The following is a 24248-nucleotide window of genomic DNA, read 5'->3' on the forward strand; positions in this document are numbered from 1 at the left end:
TTTCCATAATTCATCGTTCGTTCAAACGCGCTGTTCAATTTTCCTTTCATTCTATATCGACTGTCGAACCGTTCTCACCAAACCAACGTCCATCTCATCGAGTCAACCTTATTCACCGATTTCCAATATCTTCGTCAATTCTCGGAACATTTTAAGACCGTGTCTTTGAAAAATCACGTGTCGTACCGAAATCAGAGTCTCTACAAAGGCAACTAACTTTGTCCCCTCGTAGGAGAAGCAAACAGATAGTCGTGTTTTGATTCGATCCAAAACAATTCCCGATCGATGCGTCACAAAATCCAATTATCGATAATTACACACGATTATTTTTCTCGAGGCAAGTTTCATTTCCAAAATATCTCTAATAATCGATCAACGGCCTAATTTTTTACACGTTGAAAACACCAATGAAAATCGTTCTCGTTAAGTATGACACTTCCGGTTCCGGACACCGAAACAACCTATCGTCTCGCTTCTGCGCGAAATTGCTTTCCTTAACACATCCACGGGTTTGCACGATAAACCGAACCGTACCTTCTAGATTGACAGTATCGCTCGGATCGTTAACGGGTTGCACGAGTGTTCCGTGTTTACGAAAAGTCAGCACGATAAGTTCGAAATTCCATGGTCGCGGAATTATAGCAGTACTCTCCATCTCTCGAGTGCGATTTTTCGTTAGGTCCGAAGGGTTAACCGTTCACCGTTGATCGCGAATCTCGGGAACACCGTTACACGAGCACATATTCATTCATTTTTGCGAAAGCCACGTGGATACGACAAATCGCGCGTCAGCTCGTGCGACAATTTTCGGACGTGAGGCGTAGAAAAGCGGCAAGGTTCACGCGACACCGATCGCATTTTTTCCATGACCGCGCGTGGCGCTCTCTGTCGTGGCTTTACGCGAGACTGCGGTTCGCGGGAACCGTGCGAAATTGGCGCGTTTTTCGGTAGACGGAACCCGATAACCGCCATTACATAACGCCCTAGCATCGTACTAAATGCGGAAGCTGCGTTATACGTTGAAGTTCACCATTCGATTAGTCGATATCGCGACTTTATTTACGGTACAGTGACTTAATCTGTCGGCCGTTCGAGCGTGCTGCCGCGTTTTCAGGTGTCCGCTGCATACTTCGCTCTGCATTTCTCTTTATTTTCCTTTCACGCTCCGCTCCGGCCAATTATCTCACGTTGGCGTTGGAATGTCAGGGTAATTCGAGATACGCTTCCTCGACCAACGGATGTTTTCGTTTCTCGAAGTGCATTTCCACGACACACGGTGAAAAAGTTACAAACTTCGCGTGCACATGTACATATCGACCATGTGAAATTCTCGATACCACGCGAAAACCGTGTCGCGTGTAATCGGCCGCGCGTCAGCGTCCACGTAACAACGTCCATTCTATTAATCAGCGCCGATAGCTCGGTCCTGACCAGACCAAATCGTGGATCGTGTATCGCGCTTGCACGCCTTCTTCCTTCTCTCGTCCACGATCTTTGTTCCACGAGCTACGATTTTTCATCCAACGTCCAACTGCACTGTGCGTGAATCACTGTACCGTTAACGGCCTCGATAACGATTACGAACGCGGCGATTAATCGTTCGAATCGATGTGCCACTCTCGCGCGTGCCTTAATCGCAAATCGAACGGGGAAAACAACGATCGCTTTTAACGACTGAGCATTTCGACCGATCTAAACGCTCTTTCCAGATATTTTTCGCGGATTACGTGCCCGTTACCGGCGTGGGTCGCCATGACGAAATGTCGGAATAGCTGCTACTCGGATAAATGGCGGAAAGCCATTGGTGAAAATGGTTTAAACCTTTGTCTCCGGGATATCGGATCGAAAACGTTCGGGGGTTAAAAAAAAATACGGAGGGAAAGCATCACTTGGAGCGAGTCGCGTAAAATGGAACAATGACCGTTGAAAGGAAATAGAGAGAAAGGAAGAGAAAGGGGGAAGAAACGGCGCGTACCTGTGTGGCGCGCGTTTGTACGTGTGCTCGCGGGCGCGTTCAAAGCTGGTCCCGCATACTCGCATTCTCGAATTTGAATATAATTCAAAACGCGGCAAAACGATGACATACCGAAGCGACACTCGAGCGACATGCTAATATTCGTTACCTTTTTCTTAATAATATAGAGACAGATTAATAATATTTTCCAAATTCTTATTTACGCGAAAGTGGATGCAACGAAATGGTAGTTTAGCTACGAAAAAGAATGGCTCGACATTTTATTTTTCGACGATTAGGACAATTCGAGTCTACCTGTAAAAATTGTTCATCACGATAGATATACGGAAGAAAATAACAGAAAAATTTCCGTTTTTCTTAAAATCCCGTGAAATCAAAGTTAAACCCTGCTAAAATGTTTTCCGTTGTTGTCTGAATAGTTATTCGCGTACCCCTTATATACATCGGATATTTACTTTTCAAATTTGGCTTTTCGCAGTTTAAATATCGCGATAATTTAAATTTTCTTTTACCTTCGAAAATATGCGGGAAGAAATTAAACAAATTCTCCTGTACCATTGATTTTCGAAATTAAATAAAAATCGTAGGAATACTCGGCCACTCAGTGATCCACGAAAGGGTGAATTTACAATCGTGTAATTTGTTACCCTGAAAGCCACACGGGTCGTGGTATCATTTTGTCTCGCCACTCTATCACTTCGATCCTCTCGAAAGTTTGCGATCGCGCGTGGATACGCGATCTCTCTCTTTTCTCTCGTAAACTATCGATAGACGTAACGATTTCCTCGTGGATTTGCCGCGTGCTGGCAAAATGAAAAATGGCATTTCGAAGGAAAGGCGAGTCACGTGAAATTTCTAACGCGGCGTGGTGCGGTCAGGCGAATGCAAAACAGGTTGTACTTGAACAAGAAAAAGACGCGTACTTTCACCGCGAGTGCTTACGTAATCGCCGGTTGTCGCGAAACATAGGGGTCCGTTCGCGCTTTTATCTGCAGCACGCCGATAGCGAATTTAACGTCGCGACGCGGCTGGAACCGGGCTCGGGACGGAGGAATTCCAGCGACCATCGGTCCCGTTACGACGGTTTGGGCATATTCTTTCGATCCCGGTGTCTCTCGGCTCGAAAAACAACCTGGAGCTGGAATTCGAGCGATGATGAAACCACGGAAAGAGGGTAGGGCAGAGGTGGAGAGAGGAGAGAGGGGAGGAGAGGCTGTTTATCGAAACGTGGTCGGGGCAGGAATGCCGACGCCTCGGCGTAAAGTTTCCAGTCGCGTGTGGGCCTTTAACGATCGCGATCCAGGAAAATCCGCTCCGCTGCCCTCCTCTCGATCCGCGCCAAACGTTTCCGACGTAACCAACTGTTGGAGCTTTCGAATGTTATCGATTCCCTAGCAGCGGAACCTGGTCTCGCGACCGTTTCACGAGGTTCGCCATGTCCGAGCTGCTGCTTTCCTTCGGAAGGCCCCGATGGGACCCTGTCCGCAGCTTTGGCATGCATGTGGGATGCATGTTCGTAGGCGAGGATCTTCATCCTATCTATTTCGGATCCTCTGGAATTCCTCTAAAGCGTGTTTCCTCGCTAAAAGGGACGAGCCAGCAGCCTAACCTGGCGTCTATAGAAAGGATATCGAGCCTCTCTCGAAAGGCAAACGTTTACTTGCACGTATGAAATCCACGCGATCGTGAGAGCGAGCATATAAGTCGACTCGTGATTCGTAGCCAGGGCATGCTCGGTTATATGCTCGTTATACCGAGTACATATATATATATATATATATACACACACGGGAGAAAAAGGTTCGCGAAGTATACATGTACGTACTTACAAAAGGGTATAGCGAAAGAAACAGAGAGAGAGAGAGAGAGAGATAGTAAGGGAAAGGGAGAAAAGGAGAAAAGGAGAGAAAAAAAGGGAGGAAAGGAAAGAGAGAGAGAGAGCGAGAGAGAGTAAGGAATAGGCAGGATGGAAAGGCAAGAGGCGCTAGTTTGTCGGAGGAAGCGAACAAGTTGGTGACCATATGAACGATGGGCCTGCTTAGGTCGCCTCGGCGAGCAGCTCGGTGTGCGCCAGTCCCACGGGGTCCGGGGTACTGGAGACTCCGCTGTCCGTGAAGAGTGCCGGCGCCAGCCCACCGCAGTCCAGCGGCAAACACCTGCACATTAACCTGGGCAATCAGTTCAGGGCGGGTGGCTCTCTGCCGAATGTTAACAACAACGCGAATTGCGGCAATGACGCGAAAGAACACGCATCGCCGCACAACGCCGCTATCCACTCGATCGACCTTAAGGTATTGGTCATCTAACAGCCGTGTCAGCCTAGTTTTTCCAACTTCAAACCCTGTATTTTTTTACCTTTTTTTTCTCTCTTTCCATGTATGTATAGACATATATATATACACACACATGCTGCACCCATTTTGACTTTTGGTTTTCTCTCACCCGACCCCCCCGATCATCGTACCCCCGCGATCGAGACGCAGTCCTTTCTGGAGGTAGACGACCGCGACAGATCTCTCTGTATATTCTTTTCTTTTTTTTTCTTTTTCCTTTTTCTTTCTTTTTCCGTGCCCCAAACGAGACTGCCAGAGTCGACCAGAGACACCTAACCCGTGTGTGCGCGTACGCCGTATGCTGCCTCGCGGATGCGCGGTAACTTGCACGGTATTGAAATTACATCGGTGTTGGTTCGATCAATTACACGGACATTATGGGGGATCTCTACTTGTTGCGAGTCCGCGTTCGAAGCGTGACTCATGACTGGAGCAACGTACGGGCGATCGCGTGCCTCCTTTCATTAAACCGACTATTTCCAGTCGCCGCTTAAAAATAGACGTTTCAAGATTTTTCTCCGTAGCCGGGACGCGTTGTTGCACGGTTCCACTCGTTTCTTACCGATTTCGCCGACTCTCGCCGCCCGGCGTGCACGCGCGCGCGAGTACGCGAGTCCGCAGCGCGCTAACTTTCCATTGCCCCCCGTCCGAACGGAGAATTACGAAGCAACGCGAGATATCGCGAGATATCGCGGAATATCGCGAAATCGATGGCGAAACGTTGGCGGTAACCTCGACCGGCTGCGGAGTCCGCTGGCTCGCCAGCTGCTCGCGGAACCGAGGGCTTCCGTTAAGCGACACCACGTGCACCACGTCCGCGACACGCGGGTCAATCGAATCTCTCTCCCTCGGCAATTCGATCTACCTCTCCTCTTCTTTCTCTCGTTTCTTTCTCTCTTTTTTTACACACCATGTTTCTGCACGATAACGCATGAGAACGTTTGTTTAACAGTAGTTGAATAGTGACTGCTATATACTTATTGTCAACGGCGAGAGGAGCGGTGACGGTATAGTTGACCACGTTCGCGGCAACTTTTCGACGGAACGTCGAAGCACCGGTACACCGGTCGATACGTCGATATGCCACATTTCCAGCTGCACTCGCCGTTTTTCCTCGGTTCCGCGTTGGAACGCGCAAACGGCGAGCTACGCGGTTCCGACGTCGCAGAACGGCGCGGGATTCGGGTCGAAGTTCGATCGCTCGAATCGCCGATAAAATCGATCCGATCATGCTCGTTTCGACATTCCAGGGAATTTCCGTCGAGCTCTGTCCCGGTCTATCCGCCATCTATCGCCGATCGCTCGATCGCGGTCAACGGTGGATCAGCGTTGAAAATTCTCGCGCGAAATTTTCCGCTCGCCGCGTCTTCCCCTGCAACGATCGCGCACTTTTCTGCGGAAACGATATAAATAATTGCATGAACGCCTCGCGTTACAACCTTGGAATATTTTTAAGCAACACCGCAACCAATAGCAAACGATTCGTCCGGAGGATCGTTCGATCATTCGTCTCCGGTCGCGGCGATCTCGCCGATTTCGGGATTTAGTGGGTAGTTTGGTCCGCTTTTTCCACGGAAATTCCATCGATTACTCGCAAGTTTGAACTCGTGGTCGCTGATCGAACGATTTTTCCCGCGGCACACGGTCGTTGGTTGGAAACGAGGCTGAATCGCGCGACAGCTTCCGAACGATGATATTGCGTAACGGCCATCATGTCGGCGGAGTCATTATAAAATTATGTGGAACTTTAAGGATACCACTTAATGGCAGCGTGCTGGATTTTGCGTATCATTTTACTGCCTTGGAAGCGGCTATTCGGTGTACCGCGCAAACATACAATTACGCCGTATTCGAAGACATTCGCGAATTAGATTGTCATGCAAATTATAGTATCAATGAGCCGCAAATCGCGCTTCGTTCGATCATTACGTAACGCTGTTACGTTCAGGATACGCGTTATTATCGTTTTTCCAAATATATTATTTTTGCGCTCGGGCACAACATATATCTCGGATATACCGAGTTACCGGTTCCACGAACCACGCGTGTTCGCTTGGCCGATTTTTATACGCATTTGCCGCTTTTCTTTTCCCTTCTTTCTCCTCTTGCACACTCGCGTCGAAGCACGCTTTATCCGAACAGTCGACGTACACGCAGCTTTCCGTTTAAGCTTAAACTTAGACTATAGCTTTGTCCGTCCTTTCCGAACCAGCGAAACGTACGCTCTTCTTGCGAATAAACCAACGTCGGTAGGTGTTTTATTTATTTATTTATTTATTTATTTATTTATTTGTTTGTTTGTCGTTTTTTCTTTTTTTCTTTTCTCGTTATCCTTCGTTCACCATTGATCGCAATTCCGTACTCGGTAACCGTCTTGCAGCTTGTTTCATTTTGCTCGCCGTTGAACGCGGGAAAAATATCGTTCCATCGTAAATAACCATCTTTCCATGCCCTTAGATCATGAACCATATCTGAAAGCAAAGGGCACCCGTTGAGTTCCAACGCTACAGCACTGCCACGGTTACTTGGCTAATTGTCTGCACGCTTCGCCCCGCTTTTGCGTGCCCGTGCCGTTAGGAGCATAAAGATTTATCGCATTCGAGTTAGCTAGGAAGCACGATGATCGTTACCAAGCCGTAAGAAACGAAAAACCTGCCTCGTGTAACTCGGATTGATCCGAGTACGTAATTGTCTCTGGATACGCGCTCTACTTTCACCCGAGTTAACGACTTATCGAGCACTATCGCGAAGGAAAGTAAAGGATACTATGTGTACTTACGTCTGGTGCAGAGCTTTGTATGCACTTGGCGAGGTTGTATATCTTGTCGCAATTGTCAGAACCGTCTGTGAGATCGAACCATAGCGGATATTAGAAAGTCTCAATTTCGACATTCGGCTTGAAAATTTCCCACTCGAAATTCCAAATCGAGGACGCTTTCCTTTTCCCGCGGCAAATCGACTTTAACGAATCTCGCACGTGCCCCGAAGTATTTTCCCAAAACTCGAACCTTGATATTCCGACCATCACGAAAATGAAAATTTCCATAGTCACTCGCACGATTTGCCGTTTCGGTTCGTCCGAAAATTTCCTCGATTTGAAATTAAAAATGAAAAATGAAAAATTTTCAATTTTCAATTTAACGTGACGAAAGACATACGGGTCGGGAGACACGTTTTCAAAATGGAATTCGCCAGCTCCTGAAAATTGTCCGGGAGCACTCCCATGAGCATGTCCTCGTCCAGGTTACCTTCGTCGTCGACCTAAACGAAAGGATTTCTCGATTAGTTGCATCTACTTTGAGCAGTGGTTGCTTCGACTTACCAGGCTGAACGCTTCCAGCAGGCAATACATGTAGCAAGTAATCGACGGATCGTTTGGTATTGTCCCCTTTTCCACGTCGTTGATTTGCTCTACAAATGGATGGACCGTGGTGAGTTCGCTGATCGTAAAAATGTTTGATTCGGACATTTGAATCGCGATATCGATACCAACCTTGGGTCGTGCCGTGCTCGCTCATGCATCGTATCTTGTCCTCCTTCGCCATGTCCAGTATCTCAGGGGGCATCCAGTCGGGCTACGAGCAAACGAAATCGAAATCAAAACTGGACGATCTCGATATGTTCGTCGAATTCTCCATAATCGGCCAGTTACTTCACCCATTTTCGTCCATACTGTCCACGCCTCAACTTAATCCCTCTCTCCTCAATATCCCCTTTGAGATCGCTCTGCTGTTATCACGGGCTACGCGAATAGCTGACGGAATTAATAATTCAACGGATTCTATGGTAGAACGTGTAAAACGACACGGAATCGGTGATAGATAATTGGGAGGCTATTAGAAAGACTGAACCAGTCGATCCAAGTTCGAAATAAGATCGACCGAATCGCGGGATGTTATTTCTTCGCTTGCTCTCGCGTCGTTTGCCTAACGATACGCATTTCCTCGAGGTAAATTTTAGTCGAACCAGTTTCCCGGTGTTTGGTCACGTCTCGTGGCGTGTAAACACCCGTGAGAGGGGAGACGTGGGACCGAAACGGAAATAAAAACGCGAAAAGGAAGGAAGGGAAATAAAAGAGTCGACGCGATTAATCCGAAGAGAAATTTTGCACGCTTCGATTCGGCTTCCCCTCTAATCTCGAGTCCACTTGTCCCGGAATCCAATCGGTATTATTTCCGCGCGTTCACTTTTCGATATCTCCGATAAATCTCAGATGAATCTCGGATAAATCTCCGGCAAAGTGTCGAAAAAATCTCACAAACGCCGTCCCGCTCGACTGCAACCGCGAACTTCCGGTTGCACGCGCAGCGGCTTCCGTCCTGTGGGTAACAGTGAGCCCATCGTTGAAAGCTTACCACGGCGTGCACGAGCACCGTCTGCAAGCACACGAGGGCGAGGTAGAGCGACGCTTGTTTGGTATCCATGATGCACTCTCTGATGCACGTTACGATTCTGCTTGTAAAGTTGCACGCGCTTTTACGAGTACGATATGTCGCGAGTTACCGGTCACCACGTTTTTATAACGAGCTTGTTCACGGACACACGGGATGTGGGCGTGTGTGAGGGGAGGATTAGCAAGCGGCTACCTGATTGAAGTCCTTTGCCGTTCGGTTGTTGGCTGAGACACGGCTAATTTTCGGCCGCGTACCGGAAGTGCGCTTTGAATTGCGTGTGGCAGTCGCGACCGTGACCCTGAGCGCATCCTGTGTCCAGTTCTCCTCTCGTCCGAATCAGCTTTGCGATCGAAACGGGACAAATCGAAGAGGAAAGGTACCGGATAAAGGACTGTTGATCAGCCTGTCGGGATAGATGGGTGATCGGTGGAGCGATTATCTCTAAACACCGGCACACTCGTCGTCGAGCCCTGTACTAGGTCTGTACAACCTGTAGGTACTAGCAGATCCGTCGCGATTGCTGAAATTACCACGTCCGCCATGTTTCCCCTAATCACTCGTTTCTCGACATTCCAATTTTTCCTGATTAAATTCTAAAACCGTTTATTAGAACTGGAAGCTGATTGCGTCGAATTACGAGACCGCTTACGCAATACGAAAACAACGATCTCGGCCAGGTCGTCGGTTAAATCCGTCCCGCGATCGTTGGCTAATTCGATGGCGCCACGATCGCGCCACCCTCGGATTTAATTATCCTTCCGATCGCGTCCCGGGGACCGATCTTCCTCCTCTCGTCCCGTCTCTTTCATCGATTTCACGGTTCACCGATGGTCCCCGAAGCTCGGGCAAATTCGCCGGGTGACACGAGCAGTGGGAAAATTTCCGTTCCAAGGTTGCCCTCGCGGCCGAAAATCTTGTTTACCGGCTTTCGTAAACCATCGTCGTGTAATTTGCCACCGAATCGCGATCGACCGCCGTTCCCCGTGTATGCTAGGGCTTACGACATATCACTTATTCAGTGAACTAGCAAGGTCCGTTGGTGTAAGTTTGCTGAAAAGCGGAACAGTATCGACATAGACGGCCACGAAACGATCGCGCGTTATCCTCGCGTACCGTTAGGCTAGACTATACAAAGTCGGAGAACTCGTTAAGGGTGGGTGGCCATCGGGAGCGATTCGATTGGTCGAGGTACCAGAGCGTGTGTATGTCCCGATCGCGATCTCGGCCGGGATTAAAGGAGAAAAATAGTCGGTCGAACCAGACGGGAAGTTACGTAAACGTTCGATTATGTGAGCGCAGAAAAATTCGTCGTCCGGGGCAGCGGTTGATCAAGAGGTAGCAATCGCGGGTATAATTTGCTATATGGTATCGCGCATGATGTTTCCTTCGTCGAGGGGAAGCCGCTATTTGCAAGTTTAACGAAATTACACGTAACGAAGCCCGAGCATCCTCTGCCACGTATATATGCGCGTATTAGTCGGTTTAGCAGAGGGTGGAGCGTGCGTTCTCGCGTCGATGGATCCTCCGGCCACGATAATTGCATTTTTCATTTATCCCCGCGAACGGAGCCGAGCGGAGAAGAAAAAGAGACGGGAAGAGGCAAAGAGGGATGATCGGGTCGCGTGTTATCGAACGTTGTAGCCACCCCCTCTGCAGACTCGTTTGGTCGGGACGGGCAAAAGGGTAGTCGACCATCCGTTTTTATCGGTGATCCGCTGTCCAATTAAATTTCGAGCCAGATCGCGCTCGGGAACGTGGCCGGTGTAACGTCCAGGTGGAATCGATAGGCCACGCAGTCTCTTGGTCGTTTCTTGCCGCGTCGTTCGCGGAAACGAACGGGGAAAGATAGAAAAATAAATGGACTCGTTGACCATTGCGATTTCGCGCGACACGGATCGATCACCTTTCACCTGCCGAATTCGATTGCGCGGTTCCGGTGAAAGCGAGGAGGTTACTTTGCCCTCGCGGGCAGCGCGAAAGCCTGTTACTTAAAATATCTATCGCCGAATCTAACCGTCTTTTTTCCTCTTTTCCCTCTGGCGTGGAGCGTGGAGGGGTCTAAAAATATTTTCCAACTCGTGCACGCGAGTGGAGTCACGGTCGACGCGCGAGATCTCGTTTAGGAACAAAAGAGGAGGATGGACGCGGGTAACGACGGCTGGCGCTGGGCCGGTTGTCAGCAGAGCGGAGAAAAGGAGCGGAGCGGAAAGGCGAGTGAGCCCGGGCGCGCATCGGTCTCGTCCGAGCCAAGGTCGGCTTTCGATCGCGCAAAGAAATGCACCCCGGGGGATATCGGGGTCAAGAGAGCACTCGGTTTCTTAGCACCAGTCGATTCTAGGCCGGTGGTGCCAAACGTCCGCCCCGTCGTCCGCGGCCGGCTCGATTACAGCCGAATGTTCGTCGAACCTTCCTCCTTTCCTCCCGGAATCGATCGAATTTCGCCGGATTTCTGCTGGCCGCGCACGTGCAGTGGCCCACCTGCCGCGCGCCCGAGTTTACGTTGCCGTGCAAACTCGGCTTAACCTCTTGGACCCGAGCTAGAGTGCTGCCGAACATTGATACCGTTGCTCCAGATACAACTCTGCTCGCTTTCCTCTCTCTCTCTCTCTCTCTCTCTCTCTCTCTCTCTCTCTCTCTCTTTCCCCCTTACTCCTGTTCTTTCGCCCCGTTGAATAACCCGTTCTTTTTCCAACGCTGAGAAAGCTATTCAGAGTTTCGTTCCTTGATTTACTCGATAGAGGCGAGCATTAATTCCGCTGCGGAAAGTAGTTTTAGAGGAGTGCGGGTTTTAGGGAAAAAGGAGGGATCGATACGTCACGCGGAGAAAGACGCTTCGAGCGAAAACTCGGACGATTTTCGCCACCCGATGCATGTACGTGACATTTCGGTTATTTTAACCCTGGTATAATTATGATTAGCCCGTCGCGCGAATAATGCCTCGTGTCCATTATCCGGTCGGCTAACTGGCTAACCGAACAGTTTCATGCTAAACAGCTAATTTGCCGCGTTAATTTATGCCTGACGATTAAATGGTTCGAATACCGGCGGGACAGGGTCGATGCTTGTTCCACGCTGGCCTTTCGACCATCTCGCTGTCGGCCATTCTTCGCCGGAATAATCCCGCCATACCTTTATCCCAATTTATTCCAATGCCATTCTTCGGCCAACCGACTCTGGCGTGCTTCGATAAGCCGCAACGAGAGCAAGCTTTCCGCGATGCCGTACTTTGCGTCGTGCTTTCCATCCTACTTTCCATCCTACTTTTCATCCTACTCGACTCGAAAAGTCTTTCCTTCCGCAACGCTTCGCCGTCTGATAGGAGAGGTCTGTCGAGAGGACTCGAAGACGGTACGCGGGTTCGTGGTGCGAGCTGCAGAGGTAAGGAACAAAACAAACGGGAACACGTGCTCCGGCCAGAGTGTACTCTCCTATACGGAGTATTGATCGCGTTCTGCAGGTACTCGTTTGTCTGTTTCGTTAGCGGCACGTCGATGGCTACTGCCGCCGTGACTGCAGCTGCAGCTGCAACTGCGCCCAGTTCCGCTAACCCAGGCAGCCAGCGCCTGGCCTCGCGGTCTTCTCGACTAGTCTCCTTCTTCTTCTCCATCCGGATCCACCGTCCGATCCACAATGACGACGACACGGACGACGACCCTTCAAGTCTGATCTGTTCTTCCTTCCCGGAAGAATCACCTTTGTCGAACACCCTGGTCGAGTATTTTCGCCGGAAATTCGAGTCCGCGAAGCGATTTAACCTGGTCGAAATTATCGCGTTTATCCGTTTACGTAATCCTTACCGATCGGACACCCGACGAATCCACGTGCCACTGTTTGTCCCTTCGCCTGTCTCTGCCAGACGGTCTCGTAAGTCGACGGCGCGACTGAAATTGACTAGTCGTTATTTATTCTACAGGTGGCCGTGCACGAAGGTTTCGGTCGCGCCGGTACGTAAGTGCGTGGAAATATTTCGAGGTTGGAATCGAGCGAGCGACCGGCACGCGAGCGTTCTTACGACTCAGCTCGCGTCTCCGGATTCGCCGGAAGGGTCGCGCCGGAAACGTCCAAGCCACCCGCTCCTCGTCTCGGGCTGACGGAAAATAACGATTTCCCGATTAGAATTTCGCTCCTGGGCTGCAACGGCTCTCCCATTCTACCGGAGAATCTTCCGTTTCCGTCCCTCTATATATCATTAATCGCGGAAATTGATCCTCGCCCGGTGCCTCGATCGAAATCCCCTCGTATAACGTCGTTTCTTCGCCTATACCGTCTTCTATATCTCCCACTGCTGATGCGGTTATAATAACGCCACTCGCTTCCATTGGCTTTCCATCTCTCGAGATTGCCAAAGAAGTAACCTTCCGCGATCTACGCGCGGACTTACCGCTGTATAATTGCATTTTTCCGATACATAACTCAAGCCGTATCAAGCCTACGTCCTCCCTCGTTGTCTCCTCTCTTTTCCCGCCTTATCCCGTTCTTCCGGCCGATATTCGGTCACTAGGAGCGGCTCAAAGGGACCTCGAGACGATGGAAATTCAGCCGATATTTGCGTTTGATTTATCTGCCATTTCCGAGGATGATTATATCCGGCGCCCCGTAGTCTCCACGGACGAGACTCCTCCCTCGGCGACTTTCATATTCCTCCATGCCTCTTCGAATCTCTGGATTGCTGGCCCTTTGACGATCGGCTTCAAAGTCGGCGAAGAATCCAACGATCCACGATCGATTCCGCGATTTCGCGTCGGAACGTCCAGGGTACCTCGCAGTTTCGTAGCCGATCGCTGAGAGATCGTGATTCGATGGATCTCTCAGACGCGAATGCACTCCAGGATTGTTAATCGAGGTCCGCAAGTCTGCTCGGTTTTATTCGTCTCTCTCCACGGGACCGCTTATGTCAAAGATGTCGCGCAGAATGAGGGTTCAAAGGGAAGGCAACCGCGACTCGAGCGCGTGGTATCCGATAACGAAGAGAGAGCCGGACACGTGGGCGTCGGTCCCGCATCCACTCCTTTCCTAGGGAGCAATTGCTAAAGGTTACACGATGCAGCGATCGAGTGCGTCCCGGTAAACACTCGTCTCGTCTTACCCATCCGGGAACGTGGTCTCGCGGCTATCGGCGGCCATTTTGGTGCGATTATCGCGCGAATATCGCGGCGTGCACGCGACGACGTCCCGGAAAGCGAAATCGAGTCTGGTCGGGAGAGATTGCAGGCGACGCCGAGCGTCGAGTCCTGCGTGCTCTCGCGTCGCACAGCCTTGAATGGCAAGGGGTGCCCCTTTGGAAGTAGGTCACCGGCGTCGGGAGACGGTAGACGGTGGTGGGTGTCCCGACGCGGTTGCGTGGGTGGAGCGAAGTCGTTCTGAAAGGACTAGGAGCGAAGTCGAAAGAGTAAGGGAGGAAGAGAGAGAGAGAGAGAGGGAGACAGAAGGGTTGAAGGAGTGGCAAGGGGTGCTTCCCGCTCGTCACCGATCGGTTCCCGACCTCTCCAACGTCTTCCGCGTTTCTCGCCATTCATACTTGTCCCGCGTGTCTTCCTTCCACCTACGAACTCGAGGATACGGTTCGTCCACCCCGTTCTCCCGACTTTCTCTCCATAACTTCTGTTCGTGATAATTCGACAAATCTCAGTTTCCTGGATAAATTTTTATGCATAGATTATTCAAAATTCACGCATTTTGAGTTCGCGAACTTACCAACTCTGGACAGAATTGTTCTCGCCGTGTCATTTCCCCTTTATTTGTTTCATTCGACAGATCAGTGTTTCCGGGGGAATTTTCATGACGAAAATTACGCGACGAATTACTCGAAAAATGGCTACGGAGATTGCGGATTGCGACATCGATCGGTTGCAGCATCGAGCGCTAATTTATGGAAATTCCGATGTTTTCACAGCCGGCGACCTGCCAATTTTGATTCACGGCATTTTTATTCACGCCGTGAGACACGTTTTCAGTGCACGTTGAGTAACGTCTTAACGCTGGCGAATAATGCCGAAGGTTGTTTTTCCTCTGGGAAAGTTGCACGCCGATGGCCTGCGCGCAAGTGACTGTGGCTGATCCTATAATTTCTCATTCCACTGCACCGTTGTCGACTCATCGGACGGTCGATGTGCATAAGGGGTCAGAAGAGGATAAAATTACAAAGTGGAAAGTGTCATCGGCGTTCGATCGGTCCCGCTGTCCTTGAATATCATCCGCAAAAGTCGAAGGACGCTACTGAATATCTAACATCGCTGGGACGCCTCTAAACCCGACCGTCTTTCTTCCAACTTTCAAAACGACCAACCCGATCATTTCAACCATACCTATCGCGATATCGATTCCACGTGTTTGCTCGTCTATTTTCGTCGCGCTTAATCATACCCTAATTACATCATCCCTTTCTCTCGTTTTCGCCCAGCGCGTTTCTTTGCTTCCGAATTTCACTCGTCGTTCATCGACTCCATTGATAGTATCCGTCCATCCTTCTCGCAACGATTCGCAGCTTCAACCTTTTGTCCCGTGGTCGGTTGCTTCCGCGAAGCGTGAAGCACGCGTGTCGACACATGCACGACCTTTGAGCGCAACTTTTTCCTATCCGGTCACCGAAGAGCACAGCTCCTCGTACGCATCGTCCCTCAAACTCGTTTTCGGCGTCTGGTTTTCGAAAGTGTCTGCGACCTTTAGCGCGTCCTTGACTCCAGGACCGAGGTGGTTCCTCGTGCCGAAAAACGGACCCGTTCCTCCTCCCTCCCGGGCTCATTCACTTGCACGTCGGTCGATCGAGGGAGGTTATGCAACGGAGACAAACACGCCGCTATTTTTGCGGATCGCGTGCAGCGGCGCTTCTCTAACAGGTGTACGAACCATCCGACGGAATCATTATACCCCCGGCTATTTCATCCAGCCGATATTCCGCTTCCGTTTCCACGCGTTTTCTCACCCTCCAACCTCGATATTCCGTTGGAAATTCCGCGAAAATTTCCTGCGAGTAAATTACCGCTAATATTTCCTGCAAATAAAATTCCGATAATATTTCCCCGGGGTAAAATTTCGCGTTTGCGTGCATCTCGCGAGGGTTGGAGTTAAAGGTGTGACTAGGCCCACTCGAGTTACCATTCGACCTACGAAAATCGCGAAAGGGTAGGGGTTACGTTTGTGTAAGACACGAGGGTGTGATGCGGAATTTCTCGTTGGTGGGAAAATCGGCTTGGTCAAAATGGGTCCCGATCGCGATGGGGTAAACGTTGGGATGATTTTATGATAAAAATATATTTATTAATTATAACATTAGCGCAGCTCGCTTGTACAGTGAATAAAATGACTAACAAGGAGACTGCAAGGCCTTCGAATCACCGACTTGGTTCAAATTTTGTAAAATGGTAGATTTAGTTTAGCATTAGAAGTGCCACAATTCCATAATTTTTAAGATATTTACAATTGAAGATTTATCCTAGGTTTAATTGAATCCTGTTTAGAGACTGTACAAAATTCATGCAAAATAAAAAAGGATTAAAAGAAAAGAAATCATCGCGGGGCCCTACCGTGTAGGTATACTGGATCCGTTGCTACTACACCGCACCATTACATGATACCTTGGTAATATGCTAACATGGTAACAGGTATCTTAAAAACTATCGAATAGTGACACCTATAATTATATACCTTCACCACCAGGGGAACTAACTCTAGCATCCCTCATAATTTGAACCAAATTGGTGACCGAGGGCCTTATAATCTCTTCGTAAGAAGAAAGGTCCGAATAGTCGTGCCCTGCGTCGTATCGTCATAGTCCTTCACCCTCTGTCACTCGCCGTGACCCCAGACAAGTATCTAATTTCTTAAACAATTTAAATGATAATTCGGAATTATTAGCTACAGCGAATCGCAAGCGAAATTCACGGCAAAGGGCTCGTATCGAAACCGCGATTGGGGTGAAGCGTTTGCGGTGAATTAATTTTCTCCCGGCAGTTTCTGCTCTTTGTCTGCTATGGTTTCCCACCAACGGTGAATTACCATGAAAATCGCGAGCTAAATTTGGCGAAAATCGTATTTCTCGATTGCGATTCTCGCCGGAGAGAGACATCGGCTTCCTCTGCGGTGGGGAATAACGTGCGGTGAAATTTGATTGGCCGAAAAGGGGAAAAGGAGGAGGAAAAAATTCGGCATGAAAGAAAAGGTTTGGAACGAGATTCCACCTTACCTTCTGCCGCGAACGTGAATCACACGCCGGTTTTTCGGAATATTCCCAGCGCATGGAACGCGAGAGCGCGCCAGCGTCCATTTCATTGAGAACTTTCTCAATGTCAGGTTCGCGAACGAGGCGGCGAGACGCATCGACGAATCCGTGTATATACGCGCCGCGACGCGGCTCACCTTCGTCGCTGTCAATTAAGAATGTCTGTTTTCGCAGGCTCGCATTCCGACCGGTAAAAATACGTTCATCCGTCGTCGAGGTTCCAGCTTCTTTCGATCTCTTCTCTGTGTACGATAAATCCTCCCGCACGAAAATGGCGCGTGTCGGCAGAGGTGCCGAGGAAGTTAGAGAATTTGGCGACCCCCCATGGCTGATTTGGGATAAAGGCTACCTTATATACCGATCTTTAACCCTTTCGACTCGACAGCGACTCTAAATCATTATTTAATTAAATTCGTAAAAACGTATCAAATTCCGTGGACCGATGTTAATTAATGTGCCAAATTTAAAATAACGTAACGATGCGTGGGATATCGAAATAAAATAATTCTGCGTATTAATTTGCATCGATTTTATAGCAAAAAGCCTTCGAATTGCTATTTAAGGGTTGATTCTAAACCCCCCGTGACCTAATCGAGCAATTTCTAAATTTTAATTAAAAATTCCACATTCAACGTCATCGCTTTGATTACGTCTTCCCGCCATTTTTCAATACTTTCCTTATCAATTCTTTTTTTAAGGATCTTCTTTTATTTCTTCATCTACCGGTTATTCGATCGGTTGTGGTAGGTCCGGTGTTAATACGTAGCCAAACATAATTTGCATATATTGGCAATTTATAATAATATCCGTAATATTTTCAGATAACGGTAATTTTATAGATACGCCGAAGATAAATGATCGCACAGGGTATCTCGTCTGGAGATAATCACCTAAATAATCGTAATCGTTAATCGTTACGATAGGAGAAATATTTTGGATGCAATTTGCATGATATCAGAAGACCAATATACTATAGAAACCTCGTTTCTTTTATTGCCTTTGGATACGCATAATGCCGCTACGATAAATTGACCTTTGACACGTAAAATCGTTTCAGAAAATGCTACCGCTATACACGATTCCATACCATACGAGTTACATGCAAAATGTTAGGTGATTCCCTGCACGTAATTAGGTTTCCATCTCAATTTAAGTCAACGTTAATCTCGACAAAGGCAGGTATACGTATTTAATAATTGCAAAATTATTCACATAACCGAACCGGTTTGGTAATCCAGCGTTATTTTCATCGGTAATAAAGGAGCACAAGGAGCACCCTTTAATGGCGAACTTTGAATTTCCTCGCTAACAAGTTAATCGACTTCCGCTACACGTAATTACGAATTCGTAAATTCCTCGGCTCTTTCATATTTCGTACACATTTCGTACATATTACTTATTAAAAACTGCCTCGTGGACAACACTTGCGCTCTCAATATTGAATCGTTTAACGTTAAATCAAATCGACAGACCGGTGCATTAAAAATGCAATAGAATGTTCAAAAAATGGAATAACGGGAGACATTGAAGGATCGAGAAATCGCGAAGACGAATGACAAAGATGATAATTTGACCGCGGAATTTTGAACGAAACTTCTAACGCTGAAGCAACCATGACCGGTGAAATGACCGGAAGACGAGGAATTAAAATAAGAGAAACTTTCGAAAAATAGAGCACGAGGAGATATCGAAAAATTGATTATACCTATATTAACTCGCTGTCACGTTGATCACCAGTGACCGGTGGAACTAATTTTTTAAATTCCCGATATCTGTCTCGCTTTAACAATTTCTTTTTTTTTTTTGCAAAATAAACAGCGCGCTATTTTTATTTACTTTATCATATCGTTTGATAATTCATCGTGTCCTAAGAATAATAAAAATCACACGGTAGCGAAGGTGTTGAAAAAAAAGATCGCAAAGATAGGTGACAAAGCGGCGTTAAATTTCGAATTTTTAATTAAATCCCCGATATCTGTCTTACGTGAACCATTTTCTTTTTTCTCGAATAAACAGTGCGCTATTTTTATCGACTTTTTCATCATATGGGTTGATAATTCGTCGTATTCTGAGGATAATAAAAATTATACGGCAGACGACGTGTTGAGAGAAAAATCGCGAAGAGGGGTGACAAAGGGGCGCTAAATTTCGAATTTTTAATTAAAAATATGCGAAAGACTATTCGAAGCCTGACGGATTTAATGCCAAAAACGGTCATTTGGGTTTCGCGTTGAATGGAATCGCACGGTAATTATCATATCGGGAGAGGGGGGCGTTGGGAGACGTTTCAAAATCGGCACACGTAGCAGCAATTTCAGCGCGACTGGATCTCTGCTCGCCTGTGTACTCGCGTACCGTTGCGCGAGTGGACGCGGCTGGAATATTTTTCGTCTTTCGCCGGAAACGCGCGATTCCGCCTAACGAGCGGCGACCGTTAATTACAGGTACCGATCCCGATCCTCGAGAGCGCGTTCGCGTTCCTTCGTGGGTATCAGCGAGGGTAGAGAAAGGTGCCTTCGGGACGCTTAGTCAGGGATTTCCTGGACCTGGACGGAAACGGAAAATCCTTTTCCGAACGAAACGGAAGCTCACATGCCGAGGCGCGTGATTGTATTTAAATGGCCGCGCGCTAAAAATTCGCGTTCGACGTATGCTGGCAATTTGGATACGTCGTACGTCTGCTCCTGCTTCTTAGATTTTTTCTTTTTTAATTTTTCGGGGCAGCTGGGTTTCATCTTTGCGATGATACTGCAGTCGCTTGTGCGTTAAATAGGTTCAGTTGATCTAACTTCTTCAAGGACGAATTTTTGAAAATGGAAAAGATCTATTTAATTTCTTTTATATCGATAATAATTTAGATTTTTCTTTCTTATTGTCGAGAGATCCTGTGGCGAATAATTGTCCAACTGATTCCAATTTCCTGTTCATTCGTGATAATTATAATTAAACAAAAATAAACGTACACGTATGAATCCCTGAAGAGGTTAAATCGTTTATTTATTGGGGGAGTCTCGAATCACGTATAACGTGGTAATAATCATGTTATAATAAATATTATTAAATAGTAAACAATAATTTGGAAGTAGCGTAACGTCGTTACAATGTTGATTATTACATACCTAAGAGTGGTCAATTTACTTTAAATGTATGAGGTTAGGTATTAATCGAGTACTTTGGCACTGAATGTCTCAAGAAATTCTGTGAATGGCTCATTCGTTCCTTGGGATAATATTTAATTAATATTTAATATTTAATAATTGAGATAATCGAAACTTCGTAACCTTAAACTAAACTTCGTAAATCATATACGTATGTTTTCGGAAAATCTCGAGAATTTCGTGTCCTAAATATATCATTAGTTAAAAAAGTTGATTACGATAAATCGCCTTTGGTATAAATAATTTTACCTTTGCAACGGAATATGAGCAATAAAAGTAACCGTCAACTTCCATTAATTATCGACATACGTATCGATGCAATTTAATTTTGACAAGATCCGTTTTCGTCGTGCCTGTCTTCGAGTGCCGCCGTATAATCACTTCATTTGTCACGTCTGACTGGTGAATCGTGGATAGGATGTAGCCCAAGGCATGATTCGAACGTAACATTAGAGTCGAGGTGTAGAGGCAAATCGGGTTGAACACGTCCCAGGTTCCTTGATTTCAAGATGACACATTCACTGGCTTTAGCTGGTGTTAGAAAAACCTGATTGCTATTCATCAGCGTTGATCGTTTATTAATATCTCGTTTAATTGGCGTCTGGCTAGCCTATCTTAATACCAACTGTATTATTGCACGTTTACTTGTAACCGTTCACCTTGGCAGTAACTTCGAGAAGAAATGCGACTTCGCCATAGAATTTCCAAATCCAAATTCTCGATCCCTTAAAGGGAAAAGTAAATAAATAAATTAGTAAACATTAGACACGACGATGAAGGATCTTTATGAAAAAACAAATAAAGGAATGCTCGTCTTACTGTCCACAGTTTGGAACCACGTTTGCATGTTTAATTAGGCGAATGATATTTTTTGATATTCCTTTTCTTCGAGAACAATAGGAATTTATTCGAGAATATTCGACTTGGCGAATAAAATTGAAAACGAACTTGAGAAAGGTACGGATGTCAGATACAAGCGTAATGCAAAAGACATCGCAGGATTTTTTTTACATAACGCGAGTCTTCTACAGCACGGTACACAGCAATTCTCCGGATTTAAATATCGAATTTACTTCAAGCGACCGCACCAAGAAATTTTACAAACACACTAACTAATTATTTTATTTCATCGACGATAGTAATCTCGGCGGATTTTCACACGGCTATGGTTATCCGGAATATATTATTTATATCGCTCATATTATAATTATAATCATAAGAAATTCTACGACCACGTTCCTCGATCCCAGTGAGAATCGAAAAAGATTAGTAAAAAATGAAAGAAGAACGGGCCCAAATTTTGTCCAGAAATTATTTGCACCCTATTCCGCGATCGACCCCCCCGATTTTTCTTAAAATCGCGGTCGAACACTGTCAAAGTGTCGAGAACTGGGTTCTCCCCTACATCCGTCATGATCCCTTCGCTGTCATTGGGCAAATGGGCGCGATAAAAAGGGTTGCAAGGGGTGCGAGTTGGTCGTCGCGACGCAAGGCGCACTTTCGCGTATCACCGAAGACGAAGGATGGTGTTCTCGGGGTCTGGAAATACGCGCGAGCGCGCGAGATGCGTGTGCGAGAGGCGTTGGTCGGTGTGCGCGTGTAAAAAAGGCGCCGGCGAGGTTATTCTTGCATCGTCACTGTGCGGGTTACCGATACATTTTGCATATTATCGTATGCAAATAGCGTGGCGTAGCGATCCGGCGAACGAGACCGCAGACGGTAACCTCTTAAAACCTGTATCGGGTGAAGGCGCGTGAGCGCACTGAAAATAAGTTTCGGCCAAAGTATTCCCGGCTTCTTCCCGCGGAATTACGTCAGCCGTATTCCGTATCGGCCGACGCGGAAATCCGTCTGTCCGGGATGAGAGCGCGGGGCGCGAAAGGCACGGAATTAAACGCCCCTGCCAGGGCTCCAGATGCTCGTCAACTCGCCTCAGTTCTTTTGGATGGACGCTTTAATCGCGCGGAGATCAAGAATACCTCGTCTGTTGTCCTCTTCGCGCTTGGAGGATGGATCATTTGATATGACCACAAATCGGGAAGAAGACGAGCGTGATCAGCGAGATCCCATAGACGTCCGAGGACGCCGGATAGACCTGGAAGATCCGCTCACGTGGCGATGGGTAGTCGCGAAACGCAGGCTGTTGTTGGCGCAGCGACGCGTGTCAAAGCAAAGGGCACTCGCGTTCGCAGGCTACCCTGATAATTCACTTGACAATCTTGTTTGCGGTCGTGCGTAGTCAGCGTCGCAACATAATAGGAGCAGCCATGCTCGCGCTCGCGCGCACACGCGCGGCTTGCCTCCCTTTTCCTAATTGAAACCTAAATGCATCGTCGTGTTATCGGTAATTAAGTTACGCCTACCGTTACGGTTAAATTTGCGTGCTCTCTACGAGGAGGCGTCCTGTTTGCCTACCTGCCCTCCAACGCACCGTGTCCCGACATTTCATTAAGAATAACGTTCCTCCCCTGCGTCGATTCTTCCACGGCGAACCGACACGGTCCCGATTCACTGCCTCCGGATCTTCTCTCCGAATCCAGTCTTCCTCCCAACCGATCCGGCCAGTAATCCGCTTGTAGGCGTACGTATTTACCGGTCTCGAAGCCAGCGTTGTTGACTTTAGCGAAGGAAGGTGATGATTCTATTATTAGTCGAATACGCACAGCGATTAACATTCGTTTTGTACGGCGAAGGATCGAGCGTTCCCCGAGACGCGAGTCGCGGCCACCCGTGTAACATTTCTCTCGCGTTGTAACCATCCCGCGAGCGTGCGTCGTAAATTATCCCGTTGGACCTTGTCCAATCGTTGCCGCTAAATAATTTACGGATTACCTCGACGGCACGCGATCCTTCCTCCTCGCGCGAGCTCTTCGTCAGCCGCGGCTCGACATCCTCTAGGAGGCCTTCGCGACGCGACGCGACGCGCCGCGTGCTCGAGGTCGCGCGACGCGACGCGGAGGTGTCCGCGAGCAAAGCAAACCGTGGGAGAAACGCTCCCTGTTTACCGCGTAATTCAACAGATATTGGGTAATAGGCGTGTGAACTAAGTCGCGGCGACACATGGCGACCAGGGCCTCCGACGAATTTCTTCCCTCTTCCACGGCGGATCTCTCGAGGCGCCCTGGTCGCTCGGGAAACGTTGCTCTCCGCCGACGAATTACGGGTCAGTTTGTTCTCCTTCGTGGCCGTGCAACCGATGAAATTGTTATTTTTAGCGTCCCGGTGCCGTCCTTCTCTCTCCGTGGTTAGAGATCGCGGCCGCGAGACGTCGACTCGCGATTATCGACGACTCCGTATTGCTCCGTGCATTGCCGCCATTTTGCGGGCTAATTACGCCGCCGAGGAGTCAATCGCGGAATCATCAGGTCCGATCAAGTCAAAGGGTACATATCCCGGCGATTCGCTCGTATCGATGAACAGCGGAGACCGGAATTCGCCAATTCGCGAGCGCGGCCGCCGCGACTAGCAGCCGGAGAATCGTTGCTAATTGCGACGATCGAATGAGTCGATTTAACCCGTGGTTCATACCGGTTCATACTGGTCGGCAACTTATCAATTTCCCACCGCGGAGGATCGCTAACTCGATTCTTTCATTAGGATCGTCGTTGCGCGTCGCGCGAAAAGCATCGGGATCGTTTGCTCGCGCGCGAGATAACGCGCGAGATCGACCACGCCGATTCCAGATGAGTCACGTGCAGTCGTTGGTTCGATTATTTCTAGAATTCGAGATCACGCGGCAGGAATGCGAAATCCTAATGCCAATCCTCTCGAGATCGCAGGAACGATCCGAGGCAGGTGCGTCGGTGTAGGTTCAACGTCTCGCGTCGCGATAAGCCGATCGTGATCGTAAATACCTAGCGTGGTTATCGCTCTTTACCATGTCCGGGGATCCCTTTGATAAATTCGCAACTCGTCGAGCGATATCGCATCGCGTACGAGAGTCAACACGGTTTCTTGATTTAGGTCTAACGTGGGACGTCGCGATTCCTCCTTCCGGTCCCCGTCGATCCATGCCAGATCGAGAGTTTCGAGACGCGCGACAGGGCGATGAAATTCGTCGACCGAATCGTAATTCGTCGGTAATATAAATACGCGCGGACAGAGGTGGAGCGTAGGTCGACGTGACGGTCGGATGAATGGGCTCTCGCGGGCGTACCTGTTTCGAGCACG

General features: G+C 48.3%; 2 protein-coding genes across 2 annotated transcripts in view; one reads left to right on the forward strand and one right to left on the reverse strand.

The window, feature by feature from the left end:
• LOC108546978 (CREB-regulated transcription coactivator 1-like) overlaps positions 1-24248 on the forward strand; it is a 44208-nt gene that overhangs the window by 1107 nt on the left and 18853 nt on the right. The window contains 1 exon segment of the mRNA XM_017899296.1: positions 4018-4266. Within this exon segment, the coding sequence (XP_017754785.1) occupies positions 4018-4266 (249 nt within the window).
• On the reverse strand, positions 6762-8732 carry LOC108546967 (general odorant-binding protein 69a). The gene is made up of 6 exons (XM_017899285.1): positions 8664-8732; positions 7802-7883; positions 7631-7719; positions 7467-7569; positions 7088-7152; positions 6762-6779 (listed from the first exon to the last, which is right to left on the reverse strand). The coding sequence occupies exons 1-6, from the start codon at positions 8730-8732 to the stop codon at positions 6762-6764; spliced, it is 426 nt and encodes a 141-aa protein (XP_017754774.1).

This window comes from Eufriesea mexicana, unplaced genomic scaffold, assembly GCF_001483705.2.
Source record: "Eufriesea mexicana isolate 0111107269 unplaced genomic scaffold, ASM148370v2 scaffold4744748147, whole genome shotgun sequence".
Classification (NCBI taxonomy): domain Eukaryota; kingdom Metazoa; phylum Arthropoda; class Insecta; order Hymenoptera; family Apidae; genus Eufriesea; species Eufriesea mexicana.

What these genes read in the sequence shown, in the direction of transcription:
- LOC108546967 (XM_017899285.1), bottom strand. Translation starts at nt 8,732, where the DNA reads ATGGATACCAAACAAGCGTCGCTCTACCTCGCCCTCGTGTGCTTGCAG. An exon ending in TGCTGGAAGCGTTCAGCCTG is followed by an intron (nt 7,570 to 7,630) that starts GTAAGTCGAAGC and finishes CCTTTCGTTTAG; the next exon opens with GTCGACGACGAAGGTAACCT. An exon ending in GAAAACGTGTCTCCCGACCC is followed by an intron (nt 7,153 to 7,466) that starts GTATGTCTTTCG and finishes TCGATCTCACAG; the next exon opens with ACGGTTCTGACAATTGCGAC.